Raw genomic sequence first — 15,566 nt, 5'->3', positions numbered from 1 at the left:
CAGCCACACCTATCAGACTGCCCACAGTAGTCAGGCCACCACAACAGAAGGACCCAGGCAGCCCACACGGGGGGCACCCCTAGAGCACATAGCTCTGGTGACCAGAGGGGAGTGCGCTGCTGGGAAGCACAAGAGGTCTCCCACAAGAGGCCACTTCTCCAAGGTCGGCAAATGTAATGGATGCAAGTCAAATCATTATCACCTACACTTTACAGTGTGTATGTCAACTATATCTCGAAAAAACTGAAAGAAAAAATCAAGTCTTTTTTTTCCCACATGCCATTGTGCCTTTCTTCTCCTTTTAAGAACACTAATTACATGTTTGTTATTTGCATAATATTGTCCCACAGGTCTCTGAGGCTCTATTAATGTTTTTTCCATTTTTTCCTCCATGCTTTCACAATGGATCATTTATACTGATTTATTCTGAAGTTCACTTACCCTTGGTTTTGCTGTTTCCAATATGCTTTTAAGCCCATTCAGAATTTTTCTTTTCAGACACTATACTTTTCAATTTTAAATGTGTTTTATCTAAGTAATTTCCATCTATCTACTGTGATATCCCCATTAATTATGACCATATTTACATTTAAGTCCTTGAACATGTTTTATAACAGATATTTTGAAACTAATTCCAGTATCTGAGTCATCCCAGCATCTATTTTCTATTGATTGCTTTTGGTCTTTACTATAGAACCTGTTTTTATGTTTCTTCATAGGTTTAATAATTTTTTATTGTATGCTGACACCTCCTCTAAACCAAAGAGAAACCTTCAAAAGCTCTAGTAGTTGATTCCTACAAACTTTTCTCATATCTTGACATATCCAGTCCCACCTATTCTGCATTGTGACATGAGTACCTACTTACTGACAGTGTAAAATTTTCAGTCTTATCAAATAATACTGCCAATCCTTAAATGCTGTAGCACTTAACTTTTAAGGATTTCCTAATTGGGTCTACGTGTCACTCTATTCACGCCAGCATTTCTCTGATTAGTAGTTATATTGTAGACTTTGTACTTATTTATATGGGGTTTTTAGAACTAATATATTTTTTCAGGAATGCTATCTTTCCCTCACTCTATCTCCACCCCCACTCCCAGACTAATTTTGTAAAGAGAGAGACCATATATATCATCTGTAACTTCTATACATGGTAGGTTATGACTAAATGCATTCTTCTCTTTTCCAAATGCATTTTATATGCATGATACAGTCTCTTCCTTATTATCTACCTTTCCTTTCATTACCCATTTTTACAATATAATGGAAACATGTACCACTTTTATATCCAGAAAATAATAATATAAATATGTAATTCAATGTTCCCTTTCCTCCAGAAAATATTCTGATTAATCCAACCATTTTTCAAACTCTTCCAGTACTATTACTACCCTACCTACCCACTTAACACCTTGTCATTTCTTGTATTATATAAATTGTAATTTTAGATCACCAAATTATTAAGGATTAACTTAAACTTGAGGTTTTGGTGGTAATTTCCCTCAGTGTTGTAACTGGAGTGAACACATAGAATCACCACCTACAAATTGACAGAATTTACATCTTTACAAAACTACCTACTGAATAATTTAGTTTTATTCAGTCATTAGAAATGGAGTACTTCTAAACTCAAAGATCACAAGAACAATGGTGTTTGTGAACTAACCAGGTAAAAATGGTTAGAAAAGAAAATCAATGAGTGGAAGCAAAAACAGAATTCAAAATGTTTAAAATTTAAACATTATACTTATTTTAAATTTCATCTTTGTGGCAGTTTGCTTTAGTTTATGTTGTGGCAGACATTGCTTTGAAAAGGTACACTTTTATCCAATTTCTTTAAAAAACATACTTCACAGATTAAGAAACAGTAACCTCTACAGAATATTGCTATAGAATTATAGTTTAAGCTTTCTAATATAAAAGCCATTTGTCTAATAAACGTTATCTTGGTGAAAAACTGCAAGTCAAAATAGTAATAAGCTTATCTTCACCTACCTGTAACTTTGGTTCCAATAACCAGGGGCAAAGGAATTTCGTCTGGGAGATCCTTGAACTGTGAAACATCCGCAACTTTCCTTTGCTGTAAGAGCCTTATTTTCTGCCGTTTCTGTTTTAATGCTGATCTCTCTTCCTCAAAAAATGCAGAAGAACATCTAGAATAAATTATAAAAATCATATAAACTGATAACTGTCCTATATAAAAACTTCAAGTCAGACCATTCATCTCACTACTCCCTTTATTCTTCTCATTCTTTTAAGTACTATATTTAAAAATGGGTTCTTAGCAATAATAATTTTCTCTTCAAAGTAAATTACCTTTATATCTTTTTAAGAACAGGACCTTGCAAAACTGAAAGATACATAAGCAAGTCTAGATTATTCCTTCCTCAAAGGAGGAGGATTTGTTCACCATCCTTTGACAAAACTGCACCTGGATCCCAGGTCTCCTCTTAAGAACAATGTTCAGTTTCAATACTCTATTCAAAAGAACATGATATTTTCCCTGTGACCCAGTGAACCTATCTGTACAGGAATTAAAGATGAGACTTGCCACCGTGTAAACTTTTCATCATATTTCCTGTCTTGAAGTATGAATACTGAATATACTCTTACCTTTAGGGCCTGTCATATTTCTATTTTCAAATTCTAGGATGAACCAAAGGTATTTAAACAAAGCTTTCAGGCCACGAAATATACATCCATGTCACTACAGTCAAGATAATGAACATACAAAGACATTAATCAGCCCCCTAAAGTTTCCTTGTGCCACTTTACTATCCTTCCTTTGCTTCCTCTCATTTCTATACTCCTACTTCTCAAGCAATCACTAAGTTGCTTTCTGTATTAAGTTTATATCTTCTAAAGTTTTATATAAATGGAATCATCTAGTATATACTCTTTCTTCAGGCTTCTTTCATTCAGCATAATTATTCTAAGATTTGTCCATATTGGTGTATGTATCAGTGGTTCATTTCTTTTTATTGTGACACATCCTATTCTATGGATATAGCACCATTTGTTTATCCATTCACCTGTTAGTGGACTTATGGGTTATTTCCAGGTTTTGGCTATTACAACAAAGTTGATATGATCATCTGTGTGTGGGCTTCTGTACAAACATATGCTTTCATTTCTCTTGATTAAAGTAGTGGAAGGGCTGTGTCATATGGTCAATGTGTGTTTAACACTTTAAGAAATCAAAGAATCCAAATATCACCAAAGAAGATATACAATTAGCAAATAAGCATATGAAAAGATGCTCCACACTATATGCCACCAGGGAAATGCAAATTAAATGAGATATCACTACACACTTATTAAATTGCTAAAATCTGGAACACGGACAACTTCAAATGCTGGTGAGGATGTGGAACAACAGGAATTCATTCATTTCTAGTGGAATGCAAAATGGAAGACAGTTTGGTAGTTTCTTACAAAACTAAATATACTCTTACCATAAAATCCAACAATCATGCTCCTTGGTTTTTACTCAAATGAGTTGAAAACTTACATCCACACAAAAATCTGCATAGATGTTTACAGAATCTTTATTCATAATTGCTAAAACTTGGAATCAACTAATCTTCAGTAGGTAAATGAATAAACAAACTGGTACATCCAGAGAATGGAGTATTATTCAGTACCAAAAAGAATGAGCTATCAAATCATGAAAAGACATGGAGGAACCTGAATGCATATTACCAAGTGAAAGAAGCCAATCTGAAAAGGTTACATTCTGTGTGATCCCAATACATGACATTCTGGAAAATGCAAAGCTATGAAGACAATAAAAATATCAGTGGTTGCCAGCAGTTGTGGGGATGCGGAGAGGGGTGAATTGGTAGAACACAGAGGATTTTTAGGGCAATGAAAATACTCTGTAAAATATAATAATGATAGATATATGTCACTAAACATTTGTCAAAACCCACAGAAGGTATAATACCAAGAGTGAACTCTAATGGAAACTATGGACTTTGGGTGGTTATGATGTGAAATCTCTGTATCTTCCTCTCAATTTTGTTGTAAACCTAAAACGACTCTTAAAAAATTAAGTCTTTTAAAAAAGAAAGAAAGGAACTGCCAAACAGTTTTTTCAAAGTGGTTATACAATTTTATATTCCCATCAGCGGTGTACAGGAGTTCAAGTTTCCCCATAGCCTCACCAACACGTGGTAGGCTTGGTCTAGTAAATTTTCAACACTGGTTTTAATTGGCGTTTTTCTAATGACTAATTATGTTGAATATCCTCTCATTGGTTTATCTGATATTCTTATATCATTGGTGAATCATCTGTTCAAATCGTTTGCCAATTTGTTAAATGGGCTGTTTGATTTTTTTTTTTTCAGCTGTGCCGTGCAGCATGAGGATTCTAGTTCCCCAACCAGGGATCAAACCCGTGCCCCCTGCAGTGGAAGCATGGAGCCCTAATCACTGGACCACCAGGGAATTCCCGTTTCTTTTTTTTTTTTTTTTTTTTGGCAGTATGCGGGCCTCTCACTGTTGTGGCCTCTCCCATTGCAGAGCACAGGGTCCGGACGCGCAGGCTCAGAGGCCACGGCTCACGGGCCCAGCCACTCCACGGCATGTGGGATCTTCCTGGACCGGGGCATGAACCCGTGTCACCTGCATCAGCAGGCGGACTCTCAACCACTGCGCCACCAGGGAAGCCCCCGTTTGATTCTTAATACTGAATTTTCAGAGTTCTTCATACATTCTGGATATAATATACACTTTCAGCAATCAAATTTTATTTAAATAGTATTTTTGCATAGTTAATACATTCATAGGCTTCTAATTTAAAAGGTTCAAAAGGCACTGAAAACTCTAATACCTCTGTCCCTCGGTTTCCTGTCTTCCAGAGGATCATGACTGTAAGTTTTCTACATGTCCTTCATTGATACTTTAGGAATACACAAGCAAAAACTGCTTATGTTCCCTTCTTATTTTCCCCAAATAGCTACAATATGCTTTGTTGTGTATTTTGCTTTCTTAAAGTATCTTAGCAATCACTTCTATATCAGTACATTAGAAAACTCCTCTGTTTTTTGGTGGGTTTTTTTGGCCACACCACACAGCATGCGGGATGCTGGTTCCCCGACTAGGGATTGAACCTGCGACCGCTGCAATGGAAGCGCAGGGTCTTAACCCCTGGACCTCCAGGGAAGTCCAACTTCCTCTGATTTTAAGTTAAATGATTTCAGAGTTTTCTACTATTTTGAGGTACCATACTTTAATTAATCATTCCTCTATTTATGGACACTTAGGTTTTTGCCAATCTTTTGCTTCTACAAATACTACTGTACGTGTCATTTTACCCATGTACAAGTATTTCTGTGATCTAAATTCGCAAAAGTACTAGGTTACAGGGTATGGAAATTTGAAAATTTGACAGATATTACCAAATTGCCCTCCACAGAGGTTATATAAATTTAATCTCTCACCACCAATAGTGACTTTTTCACCACACCATTGCCAAACCCAACATATTAAAACTTTATGAACTCCATTGATCTGATAGTTAAAAACAGTATTCTGATTTTATATTTGATTTTATATTTCTCACTATGAGTAAGATTGAACTGTTTTCATCTGTTCAGAAGAGCCATTTCTTTTTCCTTTCTTATGTACTGTCATAGAAACAGACACTTTTATTATAGGTTATTTGATTTTTTTTAATTGATTCATACATAGTTCTTCATATATTTGGAAATTAGTCCTTTGTTGTAAGAATTATAAATATTTCTGTTATTGTCTTTTGACTTTGTTTATGGATTTTCTGTAGGGGGGCAATGCAAAATGTTTTCATTTTTATGAAGTCAAATTTATCGATATTTTCTTTTATGGTTCCTAGCTTTGGGGCCTGTTAGAAAGATCTTCTCCAATTCAAGATTAAGCAAAACTCTCCTACAGGTTCCCCAACTGGTTTTACTGTTTCATTTTAAAAATGTGAATCTCTGATCCTTTTCAAATGTTTCCTGGTATAAAGTATGAGATATGAAACCAACTTGTGTTTTCTTAGATTGCTTCAGAGTGGTCTCAGTATCCATTAAGTAAGTAATTTAACCCCTCTCTCCCTATGTGCTTGAGATGCAACCACTGTTATCATGTATTAAATTCCTATAGACATCTTTGATTCTATCTGGACTTTCTCTCTCTTTTTTTTTTTTAGTTTTAATTTTATTGGAGTATAGTTGATTTACAATGTTGTGTTAGTTTCATGGGCTTTCTCTCCTTTTTTTTTTCCCTCTCCTTTTTAATTCATCTTTCTATGCATGTACCACTACAACACCATTTTGATTATGATCACATTATATCTATTTTAATAGGTGATAATACATACTACATATGTATGATACTACATAGTCTCCCTTTATTACCTTGCTTCTTCAGAATGGTAGAATGGATCTTCCTGCTTGATTTCTCTTCTTATATGTGAATTTTAGAATTAATTGATCTAGTTTAAAGTTAAAAAAAAGGGGGGGGGGCTACTGATATTTTTATTGGGACTGATTTTAGAATGCTGAGTATCCTAATCCAAGATCATCTATGTCTTCCCATTTCCTCATTTGTATCCTGCACATTTCCTGTTAAGCTCCTTCTTGGTATTTTACTTTACTTTTTCTTTAGGATATTTGGAAAAGTACATTGTATCAATAATTTGTAGTGTACCTCAACTTCCTCAGAGAAAAGAAAAACTATAAACTTTTGTTGAAAATAAAGACTTCATTTCAACTATTAATTTACCTTGATGAAGTAAAGGACTATAAAATTCAACAATGTTATGGTAACATAAGAAAGGATAAATTAATAAGAGAAATATTATGATTTTATGAAATATATTTTATGAAATATTATATTAGAAATATTATGACAAACTGCAGAATTATAACTAAACAATAAAATAAGGTGTGACTAATATCTCATTCTGACAATAATCAGAAACAGTGTGGCTTAATTTACTCAAACATGTAAAGTCACAGCAAAAAGCCCCCAAATGGCCTAAAGTAATTAACAAAGACCATAAATTACCTGTATGAAACACACTAACGTATCACATTTTGATTTGTTCTTATAAATGAGGGAGATATTTAAAACATCAGCAGCAATGTCATCTTTCCATACAATGGGATAAAATAAAATATTACCAGTTCAATGAAAAGTTCTCCTTGAATTTCATTACTATCTACAGAAATCAGGAAAACTAAATTCCATACCTACTTGTCCAAGACACTTTATAATTCCAAGTCTTCTCTGAATTTCCCCACAAACTGAAAAAGTCTTACACATGCTTTTACTAGGCAGACAGACATGAGACTAATGATGTAGTATATTGCAAAATTTCTCTCAAAAGTAATATAAGGTTTTCTGATGTGTTAAGAAAGCAAGATAACACTAGAAAAGGAAAAGCAGTTTAACACGAAAAGTAATTCTCAGGAAGTAACATATTGGATACATTCATTTGATTTGTTTCTACATAGAGTAAAACATGCATTTGTGGAAAGGCTCTTGAGGTGATAAAAAGAGTTTTACAAAAGGTAATAACAATGTATGCGGGGAGAGAGGGGGAAGATGGCAGAAGGGTAAGATGCAGAGATCACCTTCCTCCCCAAAGATACATCAGAAATACATCTACATGTGGAATAACTCCTACAGAACACCTACTGAACGCTGGCAGAAGACCTCAGACCTCCCAAAAGGCAAGAAACTCCCCCACGAACCTGGGTAGGACAAAAGAAAAAAGAATAAACAGAGACAAAAGAATAGGGACGGGACCTGCACCAGTGGGAGGGAGCCGTGAAGAAGGAAAGGTTTCCACACACTAGAAGCCCCTTTGCGGGTGGAGACTGCGGGTGGCGGAGGAAGGGAGCTCCGGGGCCGCAGAGGGGAGCGCAGCCACAGGGGTGCGGAGGTCAAAGCGGAGAGATTCCCGCACAGAGGATCAGGGCCGACCGGCACTCACCAGGCCGAGAGGCTTGTCGGCTCACCCGCCGGGTCAGGCGGGGCTGGGAGCTGAGGCTCGGGCTTCGGTAGGAGCCCAGGTAGAGGACTGGCTGCGTGAACACAGCCTGAAGGGGCTAGTGCGCCACGGCTAGCCGGGAGGGAGTCCGGGAATGGAGCTGCCAAAGAGGCAAGAGACTTTTTCTTCCCTCTTTGTTTCCTGGTGCGCGAGGAGAGGGGATTAAGAGCGCTGCTTAAAGGAGCTCCAGACACGGGCGCGAGCCGCAGCTAACAGCGCGGACCCCAGAGACGGGCATGAGACGCTAAGGCTGCTGCTGCCGCCACCAAGAAGCCTGTGTGCGAGCACAGGTCACTATCCACACCTCCAGTCCGGGGAGCCTGTGCAGCCCACCTCTGCCAGGGTCCCGGGATCCAGGGACAAGTTCCCCGGGAGAACGCACGGTGCGCCTCAGGCTGGTGCAACGTCACGCTGGCCTCTGCCGCCGCAGGCTCGTCCCGCACCCCGTACCCCTCCCTGCCTGCAGCCTGAGTGAGCCAGAGCCCCCGAATCAGCGGCTCCTTTAACCGCGTCCTGTCTGAGCAAAGAACAGACGCCCTCCGGCGACCTACATGCAGAGGCGGGGCCAAATCCAAAGCTGAGCCCCGGGAGCTGTGCGAACAAAGAAGAGAAAGGGAAATCCCTCCCAGCAGCCTCAGGAGGAACACATTAAATCTCCACAGTCAACTTGATGTACACTGCATCTGTGGAATACCTGAATAGACAACCAATCATAACAAATTGAGGAGGTGGACTTTGAGAGCAAGATTTATTATTTTTTCCCCTTTTCCTCTTTTTGTGAGTGTGTATGCTTCTGTGTGAGATTCTGTCTGTATAGCTTTGCTTTCACCATTTGTCCTAGGGTTCTATCTGCCCGTTTTGGTTTTTTTTTTACTTAAAAAAATTTTTTTTCTTAATAATTTTTTATTTTAATAACTTTATTTTATTTTACCTTACTTTATTTTCTTTTATCCTCTTTCTTTCTACTTTTTCTCCCTTTTATTCTGCGCCGTGTGGATGAAAGGCTCTTGGTGCTGCAGCCAGAAGTCAGTGCTGTGCCTATGAGGTGGGAGAGCCAACTTCAGGACACTGGTCCACAAGAGACCTCCCAGCTCCACGTAATATCAAACAGCAAAAATCTCCCAGAGATCTCCATCTCAACACCAACACCTAGCTACACTCAATGACCAGCAAGCTACAGTGCTGGACATCCTATGCCAAACAACTAGCAAGACAGGAACACAACTCCACCCATTAGCAGAGAGGCTGCCTAAAATCATACTAAGTCCACAGACACCCCAAAACACACCACCAGACGTGGACATGCCCACCAGAAAGACAAGATCCAGCCTCATCCACCAGAACACAGGCACTAGTCCCCTCCACCAGGAAGCCTACACAACCCACTGAACCAACTTTAGCCAGTGGGGACAGACACCAAAAACAACGGGAACTATGAACCTGCAGCCTGCAAAAAGGAGACCCCAAACACAGTAAGATAAGCAAAATGAGAAGACAGAAAAACACACAGCAGATGAAGGAGCAAGATAAAAACCCACCAGACCTAACAAATGAAGAGGAAATAGGTAGTCTACCTGAAAAAGAATTCAGAATAATGATAGTAAAGATGATCTAAAATCTTGGAAATAGAATAGAGAAAATGCAAGAAACATTTAACAAGGCCCTAGAAGAACTAAAGATGAAACAAGCAACGATGAACAACACAATAAATGAAGTTAAAAATACTCTAGAAGGGATCAATAGCAGAATAACTGAGGCAGAAGAACGGATAAGTGACCTGGAAGATAAAATAGTGGAAATAACTACTGCAGATCAGAATAAAGAAAAAAGAATGAAAAGAACTGAGGACAGTCTCAGACACCTCTGGGACAACATTAAATGCACCAACATTCGAATTATAGGAGTTCCAGAAGAAGAAAAGAAAAAGAAAGGGACTGAGTAAATATTTGAAGAGATTATAGTTGAAAACTTCCCTAATATGGGAAAGGAAATAGTTAATCAAGTCCAGGAAGCACAGAGAGTCCCATACAGGATAAATCCAAGGAGAAACATGCCAAGACACATATTAATCAAACTGTCAAAAATTAAATACAAAGAAAACATTAAAAGCAGCAAGGGAAAAACAACAAATAACACACAAGGGAATCCCCATAAGGTTAACAGCTGATCTTTCAGCAGAAACTCTGCAAGCCAGAAGGGACTGGCAGGACATATTTAAAGTGATGAAGGAGAAAAACCTACAACCAAGATGACTCTACCCAGCAAGGATCTCATTCAGATTTGATGGAGAAATTAAAACCTTTACAGACAAGCAAAAGCTGAGAGAGTTCAGCACCACCAAACCAGCTTTACAACAAATGCTAAAGGATCTTCTCTAGGCAAGAAACACAAGTTAAGGAAAAGACCTATAATAACAAACCCAGAACAATTAAGAAAATGGGAATAGGAACATACATATTGATAATTACCTTAAATGTAAATGGATTAAATGCTCACACCAAAAGACACAGACTGGCTGAATGGATACAAAAACAAGACCCATATATATACTGTCTACAAGAGACCCACTTCAGACCTAGAGACACAGACTGAAAGTGAGGGGATGGAAAAAGATATTCCATGCAAATAGAAACCAAAAGAAAGCTGGAGTAGCAATTCTCATATCAGACAAAATAGACTTTAAAATAAAGACTAGGGCTTCCCTGGTGGCGCAGTGGTTGGGAGTCCGCCTGCCGATGCAGGGGACACGTGTTCATGCCCTGGTCTGGGAGGATCCCACATGCCGCGGAGCGGCTGGGCCCGTGAGCCATGGCCGCTGGGCCTGCACGTCTGGAGCCTGTGCTCCACAACGGGAGAGGCCACAATGGTGAGAGGCCCACGTACCGAAAAAAATAATAATAATAAATAAAATAAAGACTATTAGAAGAGACAAAGGACACTACATAATGATCAAGGGATCGATCCAAGAAAAAGATTTAACAATTGTAAATATTTATGCAACTAACATAGGAGCACCTCAATACATTAGGCAAATACTAACAGCCATAAAAGGGGAAATCGACAGTAACACATTCATAGTAGGGGACTTTAATACCCCACTTTCACCAATGGACAGATCATCCAAAATGAAAATAAATAAGGAAACACAAGCTTTAAATGATACATTAAACAAGATGGACTTAATTGATATTTATAGGACATTCCATCCAAAAACAACAGAATACACATTTTTGTCAAGTGCTCATGGAACATTCTCCAGGATAGATCATATCTTGGGTCACAAATCAAGCCTTGGTAAATTTAAGAAAGTTGAAATTGTATCAAGTATCTTTTCTGACCACAACGCTATCAGACTAGATATCAATTACAGGAAAAGATCTGTAAAAAATACAAACACATGGAGGCTAAACAATACACTACTTAATAACGAAGTGATCACTGAGGAAATCAAAAAATACCTAGAAACAAATGACAATGGAGACATGACATGGGATGCAGCAAAAGCAGTTCTAAGCGGAAGTTTATAGCAATACAATACTACCTTAAGAAACAGGAAACATCTCAAATTAACAACCTAACCTAACAACCTAACCTTGCACCTAAAGAAACGAAATTGAGCTATTTGTAATGAGGTGGATGGACCTAGAGTCTGTCATACAGAGTGAAGTAAGTCAGAAAGAGAAAGACAAATACCGTATGCTGACACATATATATGGAACTTAAGAAAAAAAAATGTCATGAAGAACCTAGGGGTAAGACAGGAATAAAGACACAGACCTACTAGAGAATGGACTTGAGGATATGGGGAGGGGCAAGGGTAAGCTGTGACAAAGTGAGAGAGTGGCATGGACATATATACACTACCAAACATAAAACAGATAGCTAGTGGGAAGCAGCCGCATAGCACAGGGAGATCAGCTCGGTGCTTTGTGACCACCTAGAGGGTTGGGATGGGGAGGGTGGAAGGGAGGGAGATGCAAGAGGGAAGAGATATGGGAACATATGTATATGTATAACTGATTCACTTTGTTATAAAGCAGAAACTAACACACCATTGTAAAGCAATTATACTCCAATAAAGATGTTAAAAAAAAAAAGATTGTACTATGAAATAGCATGTTTCTAGAAATTATAAAACGTATTTATGTTTGTCACACCACAAAATGTTAATAAAGTTCACAATTGTTTAATTCTTTGTTTTCACTAAAAAAATTAAAATTTCAAAGGATAAAAAAAACAATGTATGCATAACCTTATAGCTTCATTAAATGATTTTTAGTGCATTCTTAAATATTTTTTGGAACATAGTGGAGCATAGATAATATAACAAAATTATGTTCAAAGCCTGTGACCTAAACAAAAATGAAATTGTGCATTTAATTATAAGATACGTAAGTATAAAAAGCACCTACATTAATGTTGGTCAGTAGGATATATTTAACATATAACTATTCTGGGAAGTTGTGTTTTGGTACTAGTCCTTTTGAAAATGAAAAAGTCAATATGGTAATAATACTACCAACTAATTTATTAATTTTATTTTAAATAAAAACATTATTTTTACCTCCGTGGTTTCCCCATAAGCCGCCTGATTTTTCCCCATTCTACTCTTGTTAACTTTCTTGTTTTCAAATTAGGAAAAGATTCCTTTAGACAAACACAGAAGTCATTGTCGCCTTCAAAAAGTGGTCTGTAAAACAGAAATGGTATTTTAATAGTTAATATACAATGTGTTACTTAAGAGCCATAAAATTCAAAATATGCATTCCAATTTTCAACATATTAATCACAAGATGCCAAACTTTCACCTCTACCCAAAACAGGCACAAATTCCAAATGTTAAAATTAAACTAGATCCTTTGCATTTATGAAACAAATAATGTGTAAAAGTTACTCAAGAAATACTGTCTGTGCTTGAGACTCCAAGAGACACTGATTTTTGTTAAAAATCTCCTATAGGAGTCTATCCTTCCAGAGGTTATCTTGGCATTATCATTATATCTGGTGAGGATAAACAATGTTAGCTACAAAGTATCTTTGTCCCAAAAGTAATATCATCACCAGGGAGTTCTCTTTGAGAGTAAATTCGTTTTAGAAAACTGGGGGACTCCAGAGGGTTAGATTAGTTCTTGGGAAATCGAGGACTCGGATCATACTAGGACACCCTGAGAGCTGTCTTAAGCCTATGAAAAAATTTGTGGACAAAAATAAAACAATTTTATTCATGAGTTTGGGAAACCAGGAACCAGTCTCAGCAATGACACATGAAATGTCTTGGGCTTAAATATGAATGTTCATGAGATTCACAAGGTTCAGAGTACGCAACTGGTGAAAGCAGAGAAAGGAAATAAAGATAAGCAGTCAGCAAAGCAAGCACCACTGACTGGCATGGATTAGATAAGATTAGATTGTGGTGGATGAGAAATCAGAATTTTTCCTCAATAAATTCTGTTGTTGAATAATTGGATTTCACCCAAACCTCTATGTTCTACTTAAACATTTACATATAACTAAAATGCATGAATATCATCCCCCAAATAGAAAGACTCATTAAAATCTTCCTGAATCACTTCTACCATTAATGACTGTTTCTCTACTATTATACTAGCATTTAAAATCTCGAGATTTATAAAACAAGTTCCATTCACTGCAAATAATGGTGCTTTGTTTTTAGGGTATCTCCACTCCACAGTCTTTGTAAATTATAATATGGAGATTATACTTTCATTTGATTTTTCAGAAAAACATATAACAACTTCTTCCCCAAAAGGGGTAGGAGGGAAGAAAACTATGAAAAATGGAAATGGATCAAACTAGAATGAGGAATAGAAAAAGAAATTCAGGAAAAAAATAGAATCAAAATAGACCTCTAGAAAAGGTTGAGGCTTTGAAAGATTTTTTTTTTTTTTTGTGGTACGCGGGCCTCTAACTGCTGCGGCCTCTCCCGTTGCGGAGCACAGACTCCGGACGCGCAGGCTCAGCGGCCATGGCTCACGGGCCCAGCCGCTCCGCGGCATGTGGGATCCTGCCAGACCGGGGCACGAACCCGCGTCCCCTGCATCGGCAGGAGGACTCTCAACCACTGCGCCACCAGGGAAGCCCAGGTTGAGGCTTTTAACATTTGAAAATCTTAAACTTCTGGTTCAAATGATACTTGTGATATGAGCCATGATACATACTTATCTATATTTGAGTAGAACCACTCATATATGCACCACTTATGTGCTTTGGGAAGCTTGAGTAAGTTACGTAATCGAAAACCAATCTTCTGTGAGGCCTTCTTATCTGGTGTTGACATTGTTGCTGTAAATTTCTGTACAATAAAAAAAAGAGATTAATTACAGTTCCATTAAGTAAAAATGAACATCTATAACAGTGAATACATTTGTAGAAAGCCAGATTATGGTAGGTACTCAAAAAGATTCAACAATATACAAAATGAAAATTTTTGTCATTATTTAACAAATATACATTCTGATTATTTCTTACAAAGTTAAAGCCTCCAATTTCATAACATATTTTGACAAGGAGGGTGAAATATTTGCCCCCGCCATGTTTGCACTACAGTGTAATTTCAATTTAGGTATGTAGGAAGAAGATACTTTTGAAAAATATTTCTAGAGTTCTAGGTCCAGAAAAGACAAGTAAGGACTCTGACACTATTGTGAGAGACAGAGTGAGAGCGAGAGAAAGAACCTGAAGAAAATATCACTCATTTGTATGAACTTTAAAAATGTCTAGAAAGATGTTCTGTACTCATGGATTGGAAGAATATTGTTAAAATGTCCATAATACCCAAAGCAATCTACAGATTTCAATGCAATCCCTATTAAAATTTCAATGGCATTTTTCACAGAAATAGAACAAGCAATACTAAAACTGTTATGAAACTACAAAAAACCTGAATAGCCAAAGTAATCTTGAGAAAAAAGAACAAAGCTGGAGGCATCATGCACCCTGATTATAAACTATATTACAAAGCTACAGTAATCAAAACATGATGGAACTAGCATAAAAACAGACACATTAGGGTTTCCCTGGTGGTGCAGTGGTTGAGAGTCCGCCTGCCGATGCAGGGGACATGGGTTTGTGCCCCAGTCGGGGAAGATCCCACATGCCAAGGAGCGGCTGGGCCCGTGAGCCATGGCCGCTGAGCCTGCACGTCCGGAGCCTGTGCTCCGCAACGGGAGAGGCCACAACAGTGAGAGGCCCACGTATCACAAAAAAACAAACAAACAAAAAAAACAGACACACTAGAGCAATGGAACAGAATTGAGCCCAGAAATAAATGCATGCATATATGGTTAACTGATATTTGACAAGGTAACCAAGAATACTCAATGAGGAAAAGACAGTCTCTTCGATAAATGGTGTTGGGAAATGGTTTTCATGTGCAAAAGAATAAAACTGGCTTCCTGTTTTACACCACTCATAAAACTTAACTCAAAATGGATTAAAGCTGTAAATGTAAGACCTGAAACCATAATATTCCTAGAAGAAAACATAGGGAAAAGTCTCCTTGACACTGTTCTTGGCAATGATT

The 15,566-nt window shown here is 37.6% G+C and overlaps 1 protein-coding gene across 1 annotated transcript in view; it reads right to left on the bottom strand.

Moving 5' to 3' along the window:
- LIN9 (lin-9 DREAM MuvB core complex component) overlaps positions 1–15,566 on the bottom strand; it is a 110,662-nt gene that overhangs the window by 75,096 nt on the left and 20,000 nt on the right. The window contains exons 5-7 of the mRNA XM_060010871.1: positions 14,203–14,336; positions 12,588–12,713; positions 1,999–2,156 (exon numbers count right to left, since the gene is read on the bottom strand). Coding sequence (XP_059866854.1) covers positions 1,999–2,156; positions 12,588–12,713; positions 14,203–14,336 — 418 coding nt within the window. The remainder of the gene's footprint in view (positions 1–1,998; positions 2,157–12,587; positions 12,714–14,202; positions 14,337–15,566) is intronic.

Source organism: Delphinus delphis, chromosome 1 (genome assembly GCF_949987515.2).
Source record: "Delphinus delphis chromosome 1, mDelDel1.2, whole genome shotgun sequence".
Taxonomy (NCBI): Eukaryota; Metazoa; Chordata; class Mammalia; order Artiodactyla; family Delphinidae; genus Delphinus; species Delphinus delphis.
The sequence above is the reverse complement of the archived record's forward strand: the minus strand, read 5'-3'. Positions and strand labels throughout refer to the sequence as shown.